Raw genomic sequence first — 24,897 nt, 5'->3', positions numbered from 1 at the left:
TTAAGTTGTTCAGGTAGGAAAAAAATATATACATCGTTTTGCTTTCTTAGTACACATTTGCACGGAAACCTTAAAGTAAATGTATAAGCCAAATCTATAGCCTCCTGGCACAAGGCCAGGAAGGCTTTTCTCCTTATTTGTGTTGAGTATGCAAGATCAGGAAATATCTTAATTGGCTTTTCCATAAATTGGACAGGATTCTTTTGGAAGTAATTCTTCATTATTTGATTTATCTCATTTTGTGAAAAGAAATTAACCAAGAGAGTTCCCCAGTCTATGATCTGAGCACTTGACTCGAGAAAATTTGTAAGGTCTCCCTGAAATGGCTGCTCTAATCTATCATTTTCATCACTCTTTTTAGGTATAAAATAGCAATTGACTATATTTATTTTGTCTCCGTGTTCAGTGCCAAGAATTTCTCTTAGGAAATTTTTTAAGGTGGTCAGGGATAATTCCCCAATCACCCTTGGAAAATTTAAGAATCTCAAATTATGTTTCTTGGCCTTGTTCTCTAAAGACTCTAATCTCTTTGAAATTACTTCTCTGTCTTTAGCAACTGCTGCATGAAACTCTAGATTTTTCTTTTGCTGTTTTTCTAAATCTTTAGTCCTGTCTGTTAAATCCTTTATCTGTTTCTGTGTGTGTAATGTGTCTTGCTGGTAAACATTTATTAAGGTATCAACTTTCTTTTCCAACCCTTTTATATTTTCACACATACCCTCCATCATTCCCCAAAGTGCCTCGAGTGTTATCACTGCCGGACGGGTGGGTAAGCCAGGGCTACTAATCTGAGTTATAGATTCTTTATTCCCATTCAAGGGATTTGTTATCTCCAAAACCTCTCTCCTTTCTCCACTTTTTGGAATAGCACCCAGAATATTAGAAGCACCTTCACTGATAGTCTCTGCTTAGGCTCCTTCGGAGCTTATTTCCGCCAGTCTTTGTGCAGGAGGCCTGTCGACATTACGGCTTAAAGACGCCTCGTCTAGGAGCGCACTCATCCCTCCCTGGATGAGTGGTTCATCAGAGTCTTTAGCTTTTCTTTCATTTATAGCTGGAGAGAGTAAGAATCTGCTAATTTCTTGCTGGATTGGGGAAGGCAACGGTGGTGTGGGAAACACCCGCACTTTACCCTTGCGCTTTGGAGGCATACTAAGTCAATTTGAAACAACAGCAGATTCCCTCTAAAATATGATGGAACCAATTACTAGCAAGGTGGTCAGCAGAGACTAGATTAAAGTTATAAAGAGATAATATAACAGTACCTGGAAATCCACCATTCGATATTCCGGTCGACTCTCGACGATTCCGGGCGAAGCCGGGCAAAGCCGGTACTGCGCGCGCCCCTTGAGCGCGCACGGCTTTAGCGGCGTGCCGGCTCTGCTGCGCGCCGCTAGGCGCCCCGTTTAAATGGGGCACTTCCGGGTTCCGCCCCTGGGACCGCCCCTCACGTCTCGGCGTCGGCAAGCACGGCTGGAGCACCTCCGCGGGTAGGCAGGCTTCCACCCCGGTTCCTCAACAGCGGCAGGATGATGGTTTGTGTCTCCTCTCTGCGCCCTCAGATTGCAGACTCGAGCGCCCCGGTTAAATGGGGCACTTCCGGGTTCCGCCCCTGGGACCGCCCCTCACGTCTCGGCGTCGGCAAGCACGGCTGGAGCACCTCCGCGGGTAGGCAGGCTTCCACCCCGGTTCCTCAACAGCGGCAGGATGATGGTTTGTGTCTCCTCTCTGCGCCCTCCCTGTTTTCTTAATAGGAGTTGAACTTGTGCTCTAGGGCCTGGTGTAATATTTGCATTCTTGCCTTTTCATAGGTAAGTCGTTACTGTTTGCGTGCTGGCAGTTAGTGCAATTTTGGTATGAAAGGTTTATTAAATTGTATTGCATTGCCACAGATCTAATATCATATGGGTTCAAACTGCCTTTTTTTTTTTTTTTTTTTTAACACATCTTTTCAGGGTTCTCTGGTTCGCACCACAGCAATGCCTGCAAATATAATATACATTTTCTGATATTTTTACCTCAGAATATCCTTTTTCACATAAAATCTAGTATTATAAATGCATTCAACCGGGGAAACCAGGGTTCAAATCCCACTGCCGCTCCTTGTGACCTTGGCAAGTCTCTTTACCCTCCGCTGCTTCAGGTACAAACTTACAGGTGAATTTTAAAAGCCAGGCACATGCCAAAACCAGGAGATACACACAAATTAGGCCGGTGCACACCAAGCAAATTCTAAAAGCCGCCCAAGTACACATGTAATTGCTATACTGCAAATAAATGAAAAGTTTCGAAAAAGGGGCGGAACATGGGTGGAGCATGGGCATTCCTGTATTTCAATTTGAAATTTGTTCATAAATACTTACATGCACAGGTGCACGCTGGGGGTCCCCAGCCACATAACTTTACTTCTGCTACAGATGGATTAAGTCGTGAAACAAAATAAACTAAACATGTCAGCGGGATTTTAAGGGTCGGGGCTAACAAGGGAGAAGGGAGACTATTAGACTAGTGGAGTTTAGAAGTTCTATTCCTTACCTGGGCAAACTGGAACAACTGGGAAACTGGTAATTGCATCTGCACGCATTTTAAAATTCCCCCACTTATGCAGTAGAAGCCGCATTTAAGCACATAGGCGCGCATCCACTTAAAATTGTGTACATATGTGCACCCAGTCAGGGTATTTTATAGCAAGCGCACATACATGCATATATCTTATAAAATGGCTGTGTCTCTGGGTAGGGGCCGACAAATTCGATCACATGCACCCGCACACCTGTTTAAAAAGTTACTGTCCCTGATTTTAAGCCCCTCTCAGGATAGGGAAAAACTAACAGTACCTGAATGTAATCCACTTTGAAGTGCCAAAAAGCGGAATATAAAAAAAAGTAAATATATAGATATATAGATAGATAGATATATATTGAGAAATTACTACTTACCTAATAGTTTCCTTTTCCTTAAGGTGGATAGATGGATTCAGGACCAGTGGGTTATGTACCTCTACCTGCAGATGGAGAAAACTGACATCACAGTATATATAGAGTCCTGCAGTGACATCAGCCTGCCAGTATTCTCTTCAAAAGCAACTGTGGACAGACTAGCAAAACTTGATTAAAAACAGACCATCATTTCTATACTCAACCTACAAGAAACACTGAACTCAGGCAAGAACATATGCATACTAGTCTAGGGACTGGAGGAACACTTACCAGTAATCCCCTGGAACATGTAGCCACACAGGACCACCATCACACAATCATCCGGCAGCCAAGACTGGGAAGCTGAACCCATCTATCCACCTTAAGGAAAAGGAAATCATCAGCTAAGTAGTACATTTCTCATTTCCTATCATGTGGATAGATGGATTCAGGACCAGTGGGATGAACCCAAGCTACTCTTGAATAGGGTGGGAGGCTGCTCACGGTCCAGTCAACACTGAACATGCAAAGGCTGCGTACTCCTGGGCCTGCACATCCTGATGAAAATACCTGGAAAAGGTTTGTAAGGAGGACCATAATGCAGCTCAGCAAATGTTGATGGGAAACTAACATCCGCTCATGACACTGCCTGAGCCCTTGTGGAATCAGCCCTGTGTAGGCAACGTTTTTTCAGCATCCACATATGCGGCCGTGCCTACCTCCTTAATCCAGCGATCTATTGTAGCTTGTGAAGATGGTTCGCCCTGTTTTCCTCCACCATGAAGGACAAACAGAATCTATCTTTCGGAAAGGTTTAGAGACCTCCAGTTACCTCAAATGTTTCTTGACATCCAAGGGACACAACAGGCGATATTCTTCCGCAGCTCTTTCCTTATCCAAGGACGGCAAGGAAAGGGATTGACTCAAATGAAAATCCGAGATCACTTTAGGCAAGAATGAAGAACAGTATGTAGCTTTAATCGCTCCTGGAGTCACCTGAAGGAACAGCTTCCAGTAAGACAAGTCCTGCAGCTTGGAAATTCAACGTGCAGAACATCTCTCCACCAGAAACGTTGTTTTCACGGTCAATAACCGCAAGGAAAGGCTATACAGCAGTCAAAACATAGGGCCCACCAAGAAATCGAACCCCAGGTTAAGGTTCCACGAGGGAACCAGTAACTGCAAGGGAGGATGAAAATGTTTCACGCCCCTCAGGATACGGGTCACATCAGGATGAGACTATAAGGATTCACCATTCACCTGGCCCCTGAAACAGGCAAGAGCCACCACCTGTACCTTCAAGGAATTAAGGGCCAACCCTTTAGCCCATCCTGCAAAAATTCCAAAATGAGCAGGATCTTAACTGAACGAGGAAGAACACCTCGATCCTCAGACCAAGCCTCAAACACACACCAAACCCGCGCATAGGCTAAGGAAGTGGAGAACTTTCAAGCTCGGAGCAAGGTGGAAATCACTGCAGAAGATTCATTCAACAAGCGAGCCCTTTCAAGGGCCATACTGTAAGACAAAACAGAGTTGGATCTTCATGAAGTACATGCCCTAGATGTAATAGATTCCTGTGTGGCGGAAGATGAAGAGGGGTCTCTACCAGGAGTCTTCGCAGATCCGCATACAATGGTCTTCTGGGCTAATCCAGTGCTACCAGGAGCACCATCTCCCTGTGGCCTTCGATCCTTTGAACTATTCTGCCCAACATGAGCCATAGGGGAAAGGAATACTCTTGTGCAGCTTGTCTTCCAGCCAGACCTGCACAAGAGTATCGATAAACAAGGACTTTGGATCTCTCCAGCGACCGAAGAATCGAGGAACTTTCGCATTGTGAGATGTCGTCAGCATGTCTATAAACGGAAGGCCCCAGCGATCCATTAGCTGCTAGATTGCCTCATCCAACAAAACCCATTCTCCTAGGTCCAGACTCTCCCTGCTGAGAAAGTCTGCTCTTACATTATCTTACTACAATGTGTGATGCCGAAATCACCTGAAGATGCATTTCCGCCCATTCCATAAATTGGTGTATCTCTTGCAATCCCTGCTTGTGGGAAATATGCGCTTGCCAGCAAGCCATTTCATCAGGGTTTAAACACTAACTTCCCTTCTCCCTGACCTTTGCCTGAATAAAAGCATCACTTGTGCTTAAGCCTCTCTGCCTAGGAAAGGATACCTGACATAATGTATTTCTCTGGCTTGTGCTTAGCCCTGAATTCCTGGGGGAGGGGCTGGGTGTTCCCTAGTCAGAGGCAGGACAAAGTCAGGAGGTATAGATTTCAGCAGCCAATGAAATGATCCGTGCACACCCCCTGAGCCAAAGCCAATAGTGTAGGGACTCGTCTGTTGCTATGGGAAAGTAGCCAATCATGTAATGACACATCATCTGCCTTTGTATGAATGTACAATAAAAGGAAGAGCCTCGTGAGGGCTCAGCCCTTCTCTTCCTGCCTGCGATGAAAGCTGCCTCAAGTGTCTTCCTTGCCTCCATACTCTACATCTCGCGACGAGATGATAAACTCCATGCTTATTTCGGCTGGTCATAGCCTAGGTACGTACCGTTCAACAGATTTGCAATTGTAATATATTTAAAAAAAAGTACTTCTTAGTAATTTTTAAAGTATTTCTCAGCAAGTTTGTTCCCCACATTCGTAAGCATGGGCAATGATTTGACTGTACAGCAGAGGCTACATGCCAGGGAGCTGCAGCAAATCATCAATAATCATTATTTCATCACCAGAAGAAAAATAGCGCAAGTCAGCCTGGGGGACTTAGAAAAATTAATAAGTGAAATAGCTTGCCGTTGCCCTTGGTATTCCATGGAGGCGGGAACTCTAAATACCCAGGAATGGATTTCAATCGGCAATTGTCTTCATATGGCTCCCAGAGCTCCCATAAAGCAAAGATTAATCTGGCAAAAATGTACAGAGGCCATCGAACACATAGGAGAAAAAAGTTCCAAGACAGCAGTTTCAAACCATGTGCTTTTAGAAGCAGGCAGACTCAATCAGAATGCCCTTCCCTTCTCTTCCTGCCTGCGATGAAAGCTGCCTCAAGTGTGTTCCTTGCCTCCATACTCTACATCGCTGACTCTTGGTTCCTCCCTGCCAATTGATGTAAGCCACCATTGTTGCGTTGTTCAACATTATTCGGACTGCTTGACCCTGCCGTTTGCTGCTGAACTGCAAGCATGCCAATAGAAGCACCTGGGCTTCAGCCGATTGATATTCCAAAGAGACTCCTCTGTATTCCAGCACCCTTGTGCCATTAGTTCTAGACAGTGAACTCCCCAACCTTGGAGGCTCACATCCAACATGAGCACTACCCAGTCTGGCAATCTTAGGGAAACTCTCTTTCTCAGATGATCCACTTACAACCATCACTGGAGGTGAAAGGAGATTTCCATCAGCAGGTGAAGCTGAATCGAATAGCCCTGAGACTGCGAGTTCCAAGACAGCAGGGAGCGCTGAAGTGGACGCATATGCACCCTCCCCCATGGCACCACTTCCAGACTTGCTGCCATCAACCTGAGTACCTGTAGATAGGACCATACTGTCGGGCATATAGTGCTCACCAACAGACGCACCTGAAACATTAAGTTTTGAATACGAGCTTCTAGCAGAAAAAATTTGCCCTGCATCATGTCGAACTGCACACCCAGATACTCCAATGACAGAGCTGGCTAAATGCTACTCTTGGCTAGGTTCACCACCCAACTGAGCTCCTGTAACAAGCAGATCAACTTGTAGGTCACCAGACAGCTCTCTTCCAGATGCTTGTCCCAAATCAACCAGTCGTCTAAATACAGGTGTACTAGAATCCTGTCTTTTCTCAATTCTGCCACTGTGACCAACATAATCTTGGAAAAATTTCTGGGAGAGTTGGCTAGAACAAAAGGCATCGCCCGAAACTGATAATGGCACTACAACACCGCAAAACATGGGAAATGTTGGTGCTCCACTCAGGAATATGGAGGTAAGCCTCAGACAGATCCAAGGAAGAGGTGGGTCGAGATCAGATCGGATCAGTAAGTCCTGAAAGTGATAAAAGAAGGATATGCGCTGGAATTTTGCAATGTTCTTCTGGATGTGTTCATGATGTGTTCACTCCTCGCAGAACAGACAGGCGGTGGAGTATACACTGTCAAGGCTCCTCAGTCTGAGGGCTGTGATTCCAGTGCCATCTCAAGAAAAATTGGGTCGATGTTCTATTTATTTCATTGTGCCCAAGAAGGAGGGCTCCTTTCATCCCATAGGAGTCAACAGTCATTTAGGGGTGACTCATTTTCGCATGGAAACACTGCGCTCAGTGATAATGGCCATGCAATTGTGGGAATTCCTGACTTCCTTGGATCTGTCTGAGGCTTACCTCCATATTCCTATCCGAGTGAAGCACAGATTTCTTATGTTTGCTGACCCACCTCTGTTCCCGGGGCTGGGTCGGCAAACCTTCACTGGGAAGGTCGGGAGGTCGCACTATCCGAGCCCCCCCCCCCCCCCCCCACACCTGAGCTGTCTGGTACAAAAGGACTGAGACCTGCCAAAAGGCCAAGTCCTCTGAAAGGTGGTCCCTCTGTAGGGACGAAAACGCTTGGAACCTCTGAGATGAACCCCAATACCAAAGGGTCGCTCTAACTGCTTCTTATCCTCTGGCAACCGAGGAACCAGAGATGTGCCCCACTTACTGACCAGCTTCTCCAACTGGCTCCCAAACAAGAGCGAGCCTTTAAAAGGCAATTTTGTAAGATTACCTTTGGAGGTCGCATCAGCTGACCAACTCCTCAGCCATAACTGGCATCTGGCTGCTATTACTGAAGCTGCTCCTCTGGCCGAGGTATGTACCAAATTGCAGCCTGCATCTGCTAAAAAGGCGGCGGCAGGTTGCATAACTGCCCTTGAAGACACTAATTTATTTATTTATTTAAAATCTTTTCTATACCGTCGTTAAGTGATATACCATCACAACGGTTTACAATGAGGTACATATATACATCTTTGAAAGTTGTATGAATTAATTCAATCTATAGGAAGTGCCATTAAGTTCCGGTGACATAGTTACATAATAAAGACTATTTGCAAAAGTTAAAGATCTTGTCCTTTTCATCGCTTCTCAGTTTTAATTGCATATATATAACTATCGTAAAGTATGATTTTTTTTAATAATGACATTAATGCCATCAACTTCCTGAGAAAAGCAAACTAGGGCCAGCCACCAGGGAACAACAGGAAGCTATCTACAAAGTCTTTGCCACTGCCTCGAATGCTTGCTTAAGGATGGCCTCTTCTCCTATCATGCACATTTTCAAGGCCGCTCCTCCCTCCACAGGGAAAGTTCTCCATTTAGAGATGACACAGATAAGAGCATCTATTTTCAGAAAACACAGACATTCTCTCGCACTAGATCCAGGGGGTATAGGCCTTCCAAGGTCTAATTCCTTTAAAATTTGCCTCCGGGGCGACCCATTCAACAATTAATCTATAACTGGAAAAAAATAAGAGGCTTTATGGAAAGACACCAAAATGGGATTTTTCTTTGGCTCAGACATGGAATCTGCTCCAGAAACTCCCAGCATTTTCAATGTCTAGGAAATCAGGGCCGGCAATTCATCTCTATGAAAGAACCGCAACATACTTCTATACGGTTCTAATCCCAGAGGAATTTCTCCATCTTCCAGGGAGTCAGGATCTGCCTCATCATCATTGGCCTCCGGATTCCTATCAGGGACACCTGCAGCTGAAGGACTACGGAAATCACCTCAGGAATTCTCAACTAGGAGAGGGACCATTTGCTATCACCGTAGGAGAGCGGGGCTTTTTCTTTTTAAAATTCTCCTAAAATCTGAAGCAATCCCCAGTAGGGAGATGCACCATCTACCAAGATAAAGAATACTGGCAGTCTGATATCATTGCAGGACTATATATACTGTGATGTCAGTTTGCTCCGTCTCCATCTGCTGGTAGAGGTGCATAACTCATTGGTCCTGAATCAGTCTATCCACATGCTAGGAAAACAATATTTTACTGTGTGTAGAGGGAGCATGACCAGGAGGGGGGTGCTACCTAGTGGTTGGATTTGGGGCTCATGATTGCAGTGTTTTGAAGGGAGCCCTGATGCATGCCCCCAACTCAAGATTGATACTGCAATAACTGGAGCAAATAAAGTTGGGAAGGGATATAAAATAAGGGGAAAAAAGATCCTTGGCATTTGTGAATGAAGACTTGTGGCACCAGGATCTCTGTACTGGTTCTAACTGAGCAGGAGAAAACCGCTGGGTCAAAATAAAAATCCAAGCCCCCTACATTTACTAAGTCTCCCAGCTTATAGTGTTTGTTGTGTTCAGGGTGAGAGCGTAATTTTTCACTTGGCTATATGTACCAAATGGCCTGGCTACAGCTCTGCCTCTAGGGACAAGGAAATACCTACAGTACCTAAATGTGATTCTTTTTGAAGTGCCTGTAGGTCGGAATATAAATCGAATAAATAAATGACCTGAAGAACAATAAATTTGACCAGATGGTCTGTCATAAGGTCACTTGACATAAAAATGACAGGCCCACTGAAAGGACTCAATGAAAAATAAAGAAAAGATTTTTAAATTGTAAGTTATTATTATTTATTTTTCCAAGTTCTATTTTCCTTGTTCATTGTAAGACAATATGCTATATACTGTCAATCCATTGTTGTAATGTAAACCGAAGTGATTAGTAACATTGTTACCAGAACTTCGGTATATAAAACTGTTAAATAAATAAATCAATAAATCAATCAATAAATACCAGAAATCTAACAAAGAAAAACAGCCTCTGGAATAAAGCTGTTGAAAAGAAGAGCAGGACAAATCAGGAAAATCATCTAAGAAACTAAGATCAGTGGGGATATGCTAGTCTCTAGAAAACAGTTTGCTTCTGCAGAAAGAAAAAAATGAACAAGAACATGCTACAGGGATGCAGCAGGGCAAGAACAACTGCATATGCTCAAAAGTATTTTACCAGCACTTTGAAGAAAGCTCTAAAAAGCATCTGATAGGGGACAGGCGCAATGTCATCAACTTGTGATTATGCAGGAGTATTCTTATTTTAGGAGGAGGAAGGATTATTTAGAGCAGTGGTTCCCAAATCTGTCCTAGGGAAAACCCCAGCCAGTCAGGTTTTTATGATACCTACAATGAATGTTCATGAGATAAAATTTGCATGCTATAGAGGCATCGGATGCACATTTATCTTAGATTAACAAAAAAAATATCATACGTGGAAGCAAGGTATTTTACTTAATGTGAACGGAAATCTTATGCATATTCAATGTGGATATCCTAAAAACCTGACTGGCAGGGGGTCCTCCAGGGCAGGTTTGGCAAGCCCTGATTTAGAGAAGTGATGTTAAAGAATAAAATCTTAATACTAATATAAAGTAAAAGTAGTTTTCATATATGGTTATCAAGGCACATATCTCAAGATAATGAACAGAGGGTACTTTCAAGGTTTTGCATTCAAACTCAAGTAGAGAGGCAACATACCATGTCGACTGTTTATGCCACTCTATATTTCAGGTAGCTATACTTGTAATTATGTATGGCACAGAAAATCACACAAACCTCATGTGCCAAAATTCCTATCTCCTGCCTCCCATAACAAACATTTCAGATGCACTAGGGAGCCTAGGGCTTACTTGTCAACTAGACAATTTTATAACTTGCTCAAAGTATAAAGACATTACATTTTTATTCTTCCTGCATACTCAAATTACATATTTATCTCAAAAAGGAAAACTCAAAGGCTAAATCGTTACTAACCTGACGAAATACTTCATTTACAAAATTGACGTAACCTCGAGTGGACAAGAGAATTCGTTGCACTCTCTCATATACTGTCCTTTGTTCCTCCTCAATGCTACAAAGACTGGAGCTACTAAGCCTTCTGTCAGAAAGAGTGCTACTGTTAGAATGGGTTTTCTCCTGCTCCGGTGGAGCACTGGTCTCGGACTCTGGATTCTTCTCCTGAACTGTGTTTCCAGCCGTTACGGTCTACAGAAAACCAATAAAAACTACTTTCTTAGTATCAATAACATACTAAAAAAATTAAACTTACTACTTGTCATTTCTATAGCACTGCTAGATGCACGCAGAACTTGGTCTATAAAGTGATAAAAATATCTGTGTAAATTTGATTTCTAATTAGCATATTTCAGAGTCAAATCTGATGCATTAACATGCCCTTTGTGTTTTACTATTGATTATAGGTGGACCCAAAAAACAAATCGGAAACCGATCCAGTTGGCTGTATTAGAGTGAAAACAATAGGAATCGGATGATCACACGTAGCAGAATAATGTTGGATACGTTCCGCAGGAACTAATATTTGCTACAGTGTGACATGTGACAACAGCCCAGCAGGCATTTTTTCATATCCTGCCGATTGAATTGCCCCTGAGGCAGCTCTACGAGCGAAACTCGGCCAGAGTCGGGCACATAATAAAGGGCTTCGTGTGATCATCCGATTCCTATTGTTTTCACTTACTATTGATTATTACATGGTGAAGATGGCTTATAAAACTTATGAACTCATTACGTCCTCAGTTAATTTGAGCTCTATTTTCAAAAAGTATTACACATTTCTACCAAAATCCTTTGTTAGCAATAGCTTGCCTGGTCAAAAGGGGAAAAAAAAAAAAAAAAAAAGAGTACATGAACCTCATTAGCTATTCTCGCTCTAAAACTACTACCAAAAGCAAAATGAACAAAAAAAAATCAAACTAGACATGAGCAAGCAAAAGATCTAATTCATACACAAAGATGTATTTATGAGCCAATATTTTATATTACCTGATTGATTTTGGGTAAAACATCTGCTCCATTTTTAGCATTTTGAGCTGTGGTTACATACTTTTCCAAAAAGAAAGTTACAAGCCATTTAATAAAAATCACACGTGCTGCCATATAAGGAATTTTAGTGCTATATGAGTATTCATTGTTCCGAGGGGCAGTAACATATGCAGGTTTTGGTCTCAAGTCAGGAATATCTAGTAAAAAAAAAAGAGAAAATTATATTTAAAACATAACTAAGTATTCTTTATAAAATAAAATAAGTAATTCTCTTCTTGCATGAATAAAATTCTCCAGAACACACTGAATTATTGGTTTCTTCAATAATATAAAATGATGAACTAGGACTAGACAAATTCTATACCGATGAATTTAAATCACCTGAAACGCATAACACACTAAGGACCTCATTTACTAAGTAATCTTCCCATAGACACAGAATGGGAGAAAACCCTTAATAAATCAGGCCCTAAAGTTCCAGGCCACCTCTCTGGGGCTATCAGTAAATGAGCAGGACTTAACCATCAGTTGAATAAAATCTATCAGTTCATGCTAGATGAGAGAAACCATTAAAAAAAAACACACAACAAAACAAGGTTACTGTCTTACGGACATTAAGGAATTCAAATCTGGTTTATTTGTTTTTTTAGATTTTTAGCCTCTTCAGAAAAATAAATACACAAAACCTACCTATTTGGCAGAATATCTTCCCTGCAACAGAGATCAGCTTCTATTATTTATAAAATGAAAATTGGTTCTTACCTGCTAATTTTTGTTCCTGTAATAGCACAGATCAGTCCAGAAAAGTGGATCGTGTATCCCTACCAGCAGGTGGAGTCAAAGAACAATTAGAACTTTGGGCACTGCTGCTAACGAGAGTGCCACCTGCAGTCACTCAGTATTGACCTGTACCCAAGCCCATGCTAACAGAACTAAATAACGAAGGGTAGCACCCAATCAAATTTCCAGACTACCACTTCATCACTGGCAAAAACCAGATGGAACAACCGTTAAAAATGCTCCATGAATCATGTCTGCAAAAAAGGAGCTTCAACAATAAAAAACTTAAGCAGACTTCCGGTGATGACGTCATCAGCAGGGAAGCCGGGTGACTGAGCTCCGCGGCCCCACCTCCGTTTTTCCCCCTCTAACCCCCGAAAAACACGGCGATTTTGATCGGGCTTACTAGGGGAGGATGCTGAGAGCTCCCGGTCATCGGCGGTTTTGCGATTGCAGCTGAAGGAGCAGTGCCGGCGGCGGAGATATCCGCGAAAGGCTGCCCTCCCATCGCGCCAAAATGGCGGTCGCCACGGGACCCCGTTTACCACACCTGCTGTTCATATGGCCTCACCCCTGTGCCCTGAGAGGTTGTTTTGTGGAGGGGCATAATCTGTGACACTTCCCTATTGAAAATCGCCGGTTTCAGGACGCAGCGGGCCCGATACGAGGTGAAGAGACAGCGGCAGCATGGCCAAGATGGCGCCCAGCAGCGTGAGTTTTCTATTGACCTGATTCCTGCCTGCAGCGAAACGTTCGTGATCCTTCTATTTCTCCTAAACCCTGATCTAAGGTAAGGAGGGCACTGATTATTGTGCATACAGCATTCCAAGGTGCTAGTATTACCTGCTCTATAGTAACACCATATTCTTTGGGGCGCCGCTTTATTTTTGCTGTGGACTGTACTGGGCCTGGAGCGGGGGACTGTGTCCGCTCCACAGAAGATTTTGAAGTTGGGGGAGCGTGGTATGCGCCCACGACGACCGCAACTTGTTACGGAGCGCCGCAGCCAGAGGCAAAGGATGGCGTCAGGGACTGATCAACCCACACAGCTGGCTTCTGTGTCTGAGGACGCGCTGCTGCAGATCTCTACGAGGGTATCTGCAGCCCTGGACGACCGCCTGCTTAAATTGCAATCTGCCATGAATGAAGTTAAGGCGGCTGTGGAGGGGCAAGCGCGGCGACTGGATGGAGTGGAACAGCGTGTGGGTGACCAAGAAGATCGACTTGCGACCACGGAGAGGCAGGTCCAAGCGCTGACTACTCAGCAGGCAGTGATACTCGAACGCCTTGAAGATCAAGAGAACCGAAACCGTCGCAATAATTTAAAAATTGTGGGGTTGCCCGAAGCGGTCCTAGACAAGGACTTGTATCAATTTTTGGAGGAATGGCTCCCTCAGCGCTTGGGTCTTGCCGCCCTGGTGGGGCACCTGCGCTGTGAGAGGGCGCACAGGCTGGGCCCGCAACGGGAATCCGGAAGTAGACCGCGTCCTGTCATGGCGAGAATTCTCAACTGGCTACACAAAGTCCAGATAATGCGGGAATATCGAAAGTTATCTGCTTTGGAATATCAGGGTTCGCGCATTCTACTCTTCAATGATTTCTCGACTACAGTGGCGGCGCAGCGCAAGGCTATGGCTCCCACCTGTACCGAATTACATAAGCGGGGGATCACTTTTGCTCTGCTGTACCCAGCCAAGCTACGGGTCCATCACGCAAACAAAACGGTGCTTCTCACATCCAAGAAGGAGGCATCACAATTCTTGGCGCTTTTACCACCTATGGAGAACACCTGATAAGTCACTGGTTCCTAGTCTCTAAAGTGCAAATGAAGTTTCGGGCGCCATGACATTCCTTTAGGACTTCTCAGATGGATATAATTGCCGGTTCCAAGATGCCTTACCTGCTGGCCTATGAGTGAGGGCTTGCAGCTCTGTTTGAAAAACAGTTATTATGACCGGTGTTCTTAACTTCCAGAATTTCACTGATGGGTTTAAGTGCTGGGAGACTGTTCAGTTTCCATGAACACGTTGCTTACTGTTACTTCTTGCTTTAATGGTATAGTTACACTGTTCCTACATGATTGGCATGCTGGGGGTTGGGGGGGAGGGGGGGGGTCGGAGGACGCCTAGGGCGCACCCTGTCAGCAGGAGGTGTCAGAGGTCTGTGCCTCTTCGAGCTGTTTGTATGTATGATACCTTGGATCGTGTGGCTGTGTGCGGGTTATGTTGATGTATGGCTGTGGGGGTGGGGAATAGTAATGGGGGGGGCAGGGGGGAGGGCAGGGGCCAGGCTAGGGGATGGATGTTCTGCACCAGTTTTTGTGGCGGTAGTATTAGCTTTGTCATCTTATGGTACGGAGAAAACTTTCTTTCGATCCTGTGGCTCAGGCTGGGGAGCCTTGGGTGACTGCGGTGGCACTGGTGTGTACTTCCTGTCTGGGAGGGTAGGTCCTCCTTAACTTGTTTCGATGACCACAGTCAAATTCACTTCCCTTAATGTGGACGGGATTCACTCCCCCATTAAACGGAAAAAACTATTACAGCTTTTTCGACGGTTGGGGTCCCAGATAGTGTTTATGCAAGAAACACACTTAACTGCGGGGGAACATGCTAAGTTACAGCGAGAATGGGTGGGGCAATGCTTCTCGTCCTCTTATTCATCCCGAAAACGGGGAGTAGCAATCTTAGTCCATAAGCAGGTGCCCTTTCAGGTGGATAAAGTGTGGCAGGACGAGGAGGGCCGGTATGTTATAGTTCAGGGGCTATGCTATCAGCAGCCAGTGGCTCTCTGCAACGTATATGCTCCAAATGTATACTCACATGATTTCTTTGTTAGTTTGACGGGGATCCTGGCAGGGCTCTCCTCCTGTGCAGTAATTATGGGTGGGGATTTTAATATAGTGCCAAATAAACAGGAAGATTGCAAACCCCCTAGAACGGTCACGCCTAATGACATCCGGATGGGCGCCAATTTTGTTAGCCAGGAACTGGGACTATTGGATGTTTGGAGGGCTCTGCACCCTGGAGAGCAAGATTACACTTTTTTTTTTTCTCACCCCCATGGTTCTTACTCACGATTAGACTATTTCTTGCTCTCTGATTTTTTGTTCCCCAGGGTGACTGCAGCCACCATAGGAACTATATCTGTCTCTGATCATGCGCCGGTGTCAGTGGGTGTCACACTGGGAACCTCTCCTAAACCGCCATTTTCTTGGCGAATGGCCCCTGGACTTATGTTAGATAAACAATTTCATCGCTACTTACAGACTCACTGGGATGACTATGTGCACCTCAATGCCCTGCCGGAGACCTCATCTGCGGTCTTATGGGCGGCGGGAAAGGCGGTCATGAGAGGTTCAATAATTGCCTATGTGGCAATGCAAAATAAGAAACGTAATGCGGATATCCTCCATTTAACGGCAGAGCTTAAAAAGGCCCAATTGTCTCATATGCGGACGCTGACGGATTCCAGTAAGAGGGAGGTTGCCACTATTCGAGAGACTTTAAATACTCTCTTGTACCAATGGGCTAATAAATCCCTCCGCTATTATCAATTGCAACTATATAAACATGGCAACCGACCCGGTAAACTACTGGCTAACTTAGTGCGCACCAGGAGGCCAAAGTATCTCATTACGAGTGTAAAAGATAAGCAAGGCACCCACTTAACTTCCCCGGCTGCGATTATGGACAGGTTTTTAGAATACTATCAGAACCTATATGGGGAAAAGCCCAGTCCTGCGGAGGCTGCGGATGCATTTTTTCAGGGACTCCCTTGGCCGCAATTGACCACGCCGCAGTTAGAGATGTTGAATGCTCTGGTGAAGTACACGCTATTATTCATACCTTGAAATTGGGGAAGGCAGCAGGGCCCGATGGCCTCAGGCCTGAGTTTTATAAAATCTTGAAGTTCTCGCTTCTGCCCGTCCTGACTCCCTACTTTAATAATTTGCTACACGATAAGTCTTTAAATGATTGTGAGAATCAATCTACCATTGTGCTTATCCCTAAGCCGGGGAAGGATCCCCATGATGTAGGCTCCTACCGCCCTATTTCCTTGATAAATAATGACTTAAAAATCTTTGCAGCTGTGCTGGCGGCCCGGCTGGCCCTTATACTGCCCACAGTGATACATTCAGACCAGACAGGTTTTATTAAGGGACGACAGGGAGTGAAGAATGTCCGCAGGCTCATTGCAGCACTTAGTTTTCATAGGCAGACAGATGCTCTAGTTTTGAGTTTAGATGCTGAGAAAGCGTTTGACTCGCTTTCTTGGGACTACTTATTCTGGAGCCTGCGCCGGTATGGTTTGGTGGGTAACATAGTCACATGGTTAGAGGTTTTATATAGTAACCCTGGCGCGCGCCTCCTCATTAATGGTGCACTGACTACACCATTTTCCCTGCATTGCGGGGTGCGTCAGGGTTGCCCCCTGTCCCCTTTACTTTTTGTGCTGGCCATCGAACCACTAGCGATTAAATTACGTTTAGACCCTGGATTTACAGGCCTCCACATAGGGCGGCATCAACTGAAGCTGGCGTTGTTCGCAGACGATATCCTGCTGTTTGTGGGCCGGCCCAAGCACAGTGTTCCTGTGATCATCCAACACTTCTCCTCCTTCAAGGATAGTCAGACTATCAATTATGCTAAATCTGAGGCCCTAGCGCTTACACGTGAGGCGGCACGGGATTGGGGTGACGGGTTCCCCTTTACATGGGCCGCGGATAAATTAAAGTATTTAGGGGTCTGGATACCTAGAAATTTGACTTAGATTTACGCCCTTAATATTAAGAATACGTTAGCTGACTTGGGGGCCCAGCTGACTGCCTGGCGTACATTGCCACTGTCCCTGTTTGGGCGATGTGCCCTGATTAAAATGACATTGGTACCAAAATTGCTATATAAGCTTCATATGTTGCCCTGCTGGCTATCACGTGCAGATGTCTTGTGGTTACAGCGCTCGTTTCAGAAATTTCTGTGGGCAGGGGGAGAGCTCGGCTCAAGTATTCTGTATTGTTGCACTCTAAGGGGATGGGGGGATTGAATATGCCTGATATCCGATTGTATAACGCTTCATGCCAGCTTCGCTTTGTGGGGGAGTGGATATTGGACCAATACTCTTATTGTGAAGATAATTTGCTTATCAGTATGATGGCTCCATGGTCTCCAGTGTATCTGATTCAAGCTGACACAGCCTCCTACAGTGCCTTGAATATCCCCAAGGAACTGCTACATCCTTGTAGGCAAGCCTGGCGTTGGTTTCGTCAGCAGGAGGGTCTCCAGGGAATTGCCTCCTTGTTAATGCCGCTTTTGGGCAATAAGAAATTTCCACCTGGATTGGATTGCTGGGCGATTTTTCAAGGCTGGCTTCAAAGGGGACTGCCGTTTATTTTTCATTTTTATCTCCCGGATATCCCAGTGGTGCAAGACTTTGCAACTTTGGCTCGGGATTATGCGTTACCATCTAAACACTTCTTTGCATATCTCCAAGCTCGCCATTATCTCCAGTCGTTCAAGTGGACAGCGGATGATTTTCGTAAGGAGTCTGGCTTTGCCCAACGCTTCTTTGACACTGCTCTTCTACACAACTCCATAAGGGGATGGAGCGTATTGGGACAAAGGAACAGACAACCTCGCCATTTGAGTGCCCTAGCGGAGTACTGGACGGAAGCATGGGGGCGGTCTATTACTTCTGTGGACATACTTACGTGTTTTAAATCTATGACCGCCACTGTGCCCGACCTTACCCTGCGGGAACTACAATTCCAGATCCTACATCATGTTATCTGTGATGACGTGCGACGTCACCGTATGGGCCGTTTATCCTCACCCCAATGCATCAAATGTGGTGCTGCGCTGGTCACTTTGGCGCACCAGCTGTTTCAGTGCACGACTCTTCGAACATTCTGGGATGGCGTCCTGTCGCATGTGGCTTGCTGCACTACTTCCCATGTTCTGCGATCGGGGAGGCTGTTGCTTTCTGGGTTGCGAGGCAATGTTACCCCGCACACTGCTGCTGGACGTTTTGGCCACACCGCTATCCTGTTAGCCTGCCAGACGATATTGGCTCTATGGATTGATCCCGCGACACAATCTCCGTTGAGAACTTGGTACTCTAAACTTGCGTCAACTCTGCAGCTGGTACGCCTGGATTATCTTTCAACGGGTCGCACTTTGGATGCTACTTCTAAGGCTCATTGGACTGCCTGTTTTGCTTTACTCCCACTGGATATACAAACCCAGCTCTTAAACACTGGATACCAAACTACGTGGACATAACCGTGATAACCCCAGTGCCTGTAGAGTCTCGAGTTTGCTGGGGCTGTGCCATATTTTCTCTCTGCGCTTTATTGTTAATGTGCCTGCTGATTCTGCTGTTTGTGCTAAATCGCCATCCCCTGGGGGGGGGGGGGGGGAAGGGAGTTAGAGGGAGGATGTATGGGTGGAAGTGTGAGTGTGTTTGTGGTGGGTGATCTGTGAATTGAGTGGGGGGGGTTGTGTACATTAAGAAAAGAAGGGGCGTGTGCGCAGCTGCAGCACTTGCATTGTTACTTGTACAACAGTTCTGTTGAGCTATGTTTTTCTTGTGTTCTTGTATCTGGTTGGCACGAAGTGCCTCTATCATGGTTGCTGTCGCTGTAGACACGCGTTCTTTAATAAAAATGATTTTGACAAAAAAAAAAAAAAAAAAAAAAAAACTTAAGCAGGTTCTGACCAAGACAGTCTTTCGGTATCTGAAGAAAGGGGTGGGCCTCTGGACTGATCTGTGGTATTACAGGAACGAAAATTAGCAGGTAAGAACCAATTTTCATTTCCTGAACATACCCAGATCAGTCCAGAAAAGTGGGCTGTACCCAAGGCACCCTACACTGGGCGGCCCGCACGGCACACACTCTCCCCGAAGGACCGTTCATCAGAAGCCTTAATTCCAATCGGTAATGTTTCGTAAAAGTGTGAACAGACGACCACACCGCCGCCCTACAGATCTCCTGAGGCAACAGTAACTGACACTCTGCCCAGGAGGTAGCCTGAGCCCTAGTGGAATGAGCTCTGAGACCCAAAGGCACCTGACGCCCATGGGCTACGTATGCCGTGCAAATGACTTCCTTAATCCACCGAGATATGGTCGCCTTTGATGCTTTGTCCCCCTTCTTTGGGCCACCAAAGAGAATGAACAAATGATCAGAACATCTGAAGTCATTGGTAACCTCCAGATAACGCAATAAGGCGCGCCGTACATCCAAAAGATGAAGGTCTCTGTTCTGAGAAGACTCCCGGGACCAGTTAGGGAACCCCGGAAGCTCCACAGTTTGATTGACGTGAAAGGCTGAAACCACCTTAGGGACAAAGGACGGAACCGTATGTAACGATACCAGATCGTCGTAAATCTGAAAAAAAGGATCCCAACAAGACAGTGCCTGCAACTCTGAGATCAGACAGGCCTAGCAAAAACACCGTTTTCAAAAGTCGTATCTTTCAGGGAAACTCCACGAAGAGGCTCGAAAAGAGTGCCACATAAAACTTGCATGACTAAATTCAAACTCCAATCCGGACACACCGAACGGGTGGGAGGGCGCAAATGTTTGATCCCCTTAAGAAACCAAGCAATACCCAGATGCACTGCCAGCGAACAGCTGTCAAAGTTTCCCCGCAAGGCACCTAGAGCTGCAACTTGTACACGAAGGGAATTGAACGCCAAGCCCTTAGCGAGGCCCTGTTGCAGAAAGTCAAGCACCCGAGGAACATGCACTGCTAAAGGGTCGCAGGAACACTGATGACACCACGTCTCAAAACGCTTCCAAACGCTTCCAAACGCTCACATAGGCCATAGAAGTGGCTGACGTCTCGCCTGTAGGACGGTGGAAATGACTTGTTCTGAATAACCCCTCATGCGTAAATGTTGCCTTTCAAAAGCCAAGCCATGAGAGAGAAGCAATCTTCCCGATCCGAAAATATGAGCCCCTGATGGAGCAGATGCGTTAGATGAGCCAGCTGAAGTAGACCCTCTAGAGCCAAGGGTACCAGATCCGCGAACCATGGACGACATGGCCACTCCGGCGCCACCAGAATCACCCTTCCCGGGTGATGCTCTACGCGACGGAGAAGCCGATCTATGAGGGGCCAGGGCAGGAAGGCATACAGCAGAATCCCCGTGGGCCAAGGGCACACGATAGCGTCTATGCCCACTGAGCCCTGTTCTCGGCGACGGATGAAAAAACAAACTGTTTTTGCGTTCACCTCCGTTGCCATCCGATCCAGCTGAGGAGTTCCCCATCTGGCGCAAATGAGATTCCATGCCTCAAGAGATATTTCCCATTCCCCTGGGTCTAGATGCTCACGGCTGAGATAATCAGCTGGCACATTCTCTACTCCCACGACATGGGATGCGGCAATGCCCTCGAGATGGCGCTCTGCCCCGGTGAGCAGAAAACGTGCCTCCAGTGCTACAGCGGGACTTTGAGTCCCGCCTTTCCGGTTGATGTATGCCACCGTTGTCGCATTGTCCGAGAAGACTCGCACCATTCTGCCCTGGATCCAGGGAAGAAACGCCCGCAGGGCCAGACGTACAGCCCTGGTCTCGAGCCGGTTTATGGACCAGGATCTTTCCATCGCTGATCAGAGCCCTTGGGTGGACCTGTCTGCACACACCGCCCCCCAACCTGAAAGGCTGGCATTGGTGGAGATTATCAGCCAATTCAGTGGGTCCAAATCCACCCTCTGTTCCAGATTGCCCAGTGACAGCCGCCATGACAGACTGGCTCTGGATTCCGGAAGTAGAGGCATTGGTAGATGGAATTGCTCAGATACCGGGCTCCAGCGAGACAAAAGCGCACGCTGTAAAGGCCTTAAGGGAGCGAACGCCCAAGGAACCAAGTCCAAGATTGAAGCCATGGAGCCCAGGACCTGAAGATGATGCCACACTGTGGGATTGTTCCTTCGAAGAAGGGAATGTATTTGTTCCTGCAACATCCCTATTCGGTCCGCCGCTAGAAACACTTTGCCCAGCAAGGTATCAAATTGTGCTCAGAGATAAGTCAACTTCTGAGTGTGTTCCAAGTGACTCTTCTGCACACTGATTACCCAACCTAGGGATCGCAATGTGATCACCACCATGTGCACTGATCTCTCGCAGTCCTCCCGAGACTTCGCGTGAATCAACCACTCGTCCAGGTATGGGTGGACCAAGATTCCCTCCTGATGAAGGAAGGCCGCCGCCACCACCACCATTCACCTTGGTGAACGTGCGAGGAGCTGTTGCGAGACCAAATGGGAGGGCTCGAAATTGGAAGTGTTGTCCCAAAACCTTGAACTGCAGAAATCTCTGGTGATTTAGCCGGATCGGAATGTGTAAATATGCCTCCGTGAGGTCCAGAGAAGCAAGAAACTCCCCTTTTCGAACCGCGGCCATCACTGTCCTCAGGGTTTCCATATGAAAGCGAGGAACCCGAAGGCAATGGTTCACCTTCTGCAGATCGAGGATGGGCCGAAATGTGCCCTTCTTCTTGGGGACCACAAAGTACATGGAGTACCGACCTCGTCCCTATTGAGCCTCCGGAACTGGGACAATAGCTTTGAGCTCGAGAAGTCATTGCAGAGTCACCCGGACTGCCTTTCGCTTGACACTACTCAGGACTCCACAAAAACCTCCCGGACCTGGCGCGAAAACTCCAGTGCATACCAGGCTTTGATCACTTCTAAGACCCAGCGGTCTTATGTAATTCTTGCCCATTCTGTGTAAAAAAGTTGGATAATCTGCCTCAGACAGCTTTGATGACGGAATGGGTGCTCGTGGCTTCATTGGGGGTTTTTATTAATTCCTGCACCAAGATGTCCCGAATCTCTTCCGGGCCGGCAACCCCCTCGAAAGAACTGCTGGCACCCCAAAGCAGGTTTAGAAGCAGGAGGTGCGGAGTATCTACCCACTCTGAAGCGGCAAGAGTCCAGAAACCTAGCTCGAGGATCATAGAAGATCTTTTATCTTCCGGCAACCGATAGCCCTTGGATTCGGCAAGCAGCTTTACTAGCTGATCCAGATCCTCCCCAAACAGGAGCTTGCCCTTGAAGGGTAGATTATAAAGCTGGAACTTGGAGGACAAATCCGCCGCCCAATTTCGCAGCCAGAGGAGACACTGCGCTGACACCAAGGACACCACACCTCTTGCCGAGGTCCTCACCAGATCATACAAAGCATCTGCAACAAGTGATGCCTTCTTCTAGGCGGGCGGACTGCAGAGCCCCACTGTCGCCCGTACCGGCCCCAGCAGCCAACTCCTGGACCCAACACAGACAGGCCCCTCTGCATGAGGCTAGCGCAAACCGCCGCCCGAAGGCAACCTCGAATGCTCGCTTCAACTGGTTCTCCAGCTTGCAGTCCTGCATATCCTTAAGGGCAGCCGCCCCAGCAACTGGGATTGTGGTCTTTTTCATGGCTGCCGAGACCGCGGCGTCCACCTTTGGAATCTTCAGTAAATCCAAAACATCAGATGATAACTGTTACAGTTTCGCCATAGCTCTACCCACCTTCAAGCCGGAATCCGGAGTCTTCCACTCCCTGGTCACTAGTTTGTGAACCTTCTTAGGCAGAGGAAGATGTTTTGGGACCCCTAATGCCGTCAAGGACTGGATTGACGCCCTCGTTGTCGGACTCTTCTTGAGAAACTTTAAGTCCCAGAACTTCAAGGACCTGGGGAATAAGGGGTCTTAACTCATCCCGCTTGAACAAACACACCATGCTGGGGTCATCCCCCTCCGCAGGAGGGTCATCGGGCTCATCCAGATCATCAGTATCCACATAAGCCGGATCCAGCCATGGATCTGGGTCTGCCACCCCTACTACTCGGTGTCGCCCAAGACCCCAGGATTGGATCTCGCGTACCCTGGGGAGAATCCCCTGTGGGGTGAGCCTGATCAGAGAGGTGCTGACGAGGTTCAGTACCCCGACCTCTTTTCTCAGGCGGGTCTAAACCTGCCCCCAAGAGACCGGGCCGCTTTACCGCCAAGCGTTTCCTTACCAGGAAAGCCTGGTGCATAAGGAGGACAAATTCTGGGGAAAACCCCCCTGGGTCCCCTTCCCCCACTGGAAAGCCGGCTGGGGTGATATCAGTTCCCCTGGTGAGGTTTTCCCTCACCGGGGCTAGAACAGGCAGAGAATCCTCTTCCCGCGAAGCCGAAGGCAAGAGAGACATTCCCTCCCCGGGGGAGGAGGCAGGAAGCCCTGAAGAGCCTTCTAACCCCGGGGAGCACGCTGCGCATAAGGAGGCGGCATCTAATGCCTGGCCGCGTGACCCCACATGCAGCAGGCCTGCGATTCTGTTTTCGGTCCCATCCGCAGCAGCAAGCAGATAGTGTGAAGTGAAATAGAAAAGAGTGCGAATAAAAAAAAAAAAACGCTCAGAGCAGCGACGCGGAGAAAATTTCAGTCAGGCAGGACCAGAAAAAACAAACTTTTCGTGCTGCAGGCTAAGAGACTACTGGCTGAGGAGAAAAAACGCACGCAGCTGTGCTGCGGGAAAGGAGCCTATCTATAGCGAAATCACAAGGCCCCCCAGCAGGAAAGCGACAAGTAAACAAGGTACATGGAAAAAAACTCACCCTTGCCCTCAGAAAACAACCCGGAGCCCCGGGAGCTGAGGGGAACACTGCTGACAGCTTCCCCAGCCGGCCTTAAAAGACCCGATCCCTCCTGCACCTCTCCTTACCTCAGTACTGAAGACTGTCAGTCATCCGCAGTGAAAACAGCTTTTTTTTTTTTTTATTAAACTTTACCAAGACACAGAGAAAAGCTGTTGCAGGAGACAAGGGAGCAGCTGTAGCAGAGACGGTGGTGAGTAGCCAGGAGCCCCTGGTCGTCAGACACTGAACTGTGGCAGGCGAAACCCTGACAGGAATATCCAATTCCCCGGATGACTGGCTTCTACTGAGGGATGGCCTACGAAGGCGCCTAACACCTCAGGAAGCAACCATAAACCAAAAAATTAAATTCAAACTAACTAAATAAAAAATATAACTAAAGACTGCAGGTGTGCATATGTATCACCCGCTGGAGTCAGAGAAATACTGAGTGACTGCAAGTGGCACTGTCTTTATGTAGCAGTGCCCAAAGTTCTAATTGTTCTCTGACTCCACCTGCTGGTAGGGATACACAACCCACTTTTCTGGACTGATCTGGGTATTTCAGGAATACTATTTTTCTGAATTGACTTTTCCAAATCTTTTGGTATTTTCTTGTTTTTGCTTGAAACACCAATTCTCACATCTTCTATTCCCACTACTACTAAAACAATGCCTCATATCACAAAATTATTACAATTCCTTTAAAACAATTATTAAAAACTAAACATACAAGACTGAAAGCACAAGTTTTAAACCAGCAGAA

General features: G+C 46.6%; 1 protein-coding gene across 4 annotated transcripts in view; it reads right to left on the bottom strand.

The window, feature by feature from the left end:
* The window catches only part of RALGAPA2 (Ral GTPase activating protein catalytic alpha subunit 2), a 1,327,630-nt gene that overhangs the window by 1,071,759 nt on the left and 230,974 nt on the right, over positions 1–24,897 (bottom strand). For all 4 annotated transcript variants that reach the window (XM_029593760.1, XM_029593759.1, XM_029593761.1 and 1 more), the window contains exons 9-10: positions 11,743–11,939; positions 10,714–10,944 (exon numbers count right to left, since the gene is read on the bottom strand). In XM_029593760.1, coding sequence (XP_029449620.1) covers positions 10,714–10,944; positions 11,743–11,939 — 428 coding nt within the window. The remainder of the gene's footprint in view (positions 1–10,713; positions 10,945–11,742; positions 11,940–24,897) is intronic.

Source organism: Rhinatrema bivittatum, chromosome 3 (genome assembly GCF_901001135.1).
Source record: "Rhinatrema bivittatum chromosome 3, aRhiBiv1.1, whole genome shotgun sequence".
Classification (NCBI taxonomy): domain Eukaryota; kingdom Metazoa; phylum Chordata; class Amphibia; order Gymnophiona; family Rhinatrematidae; genus Rhinatrema; species Rhinatrema bivittatum.
The sequence above is the reverse complement of the archived record's forward strand: the minus strand, read 5'-3'. Positions and strand labels throughout refer to the sequence as shown.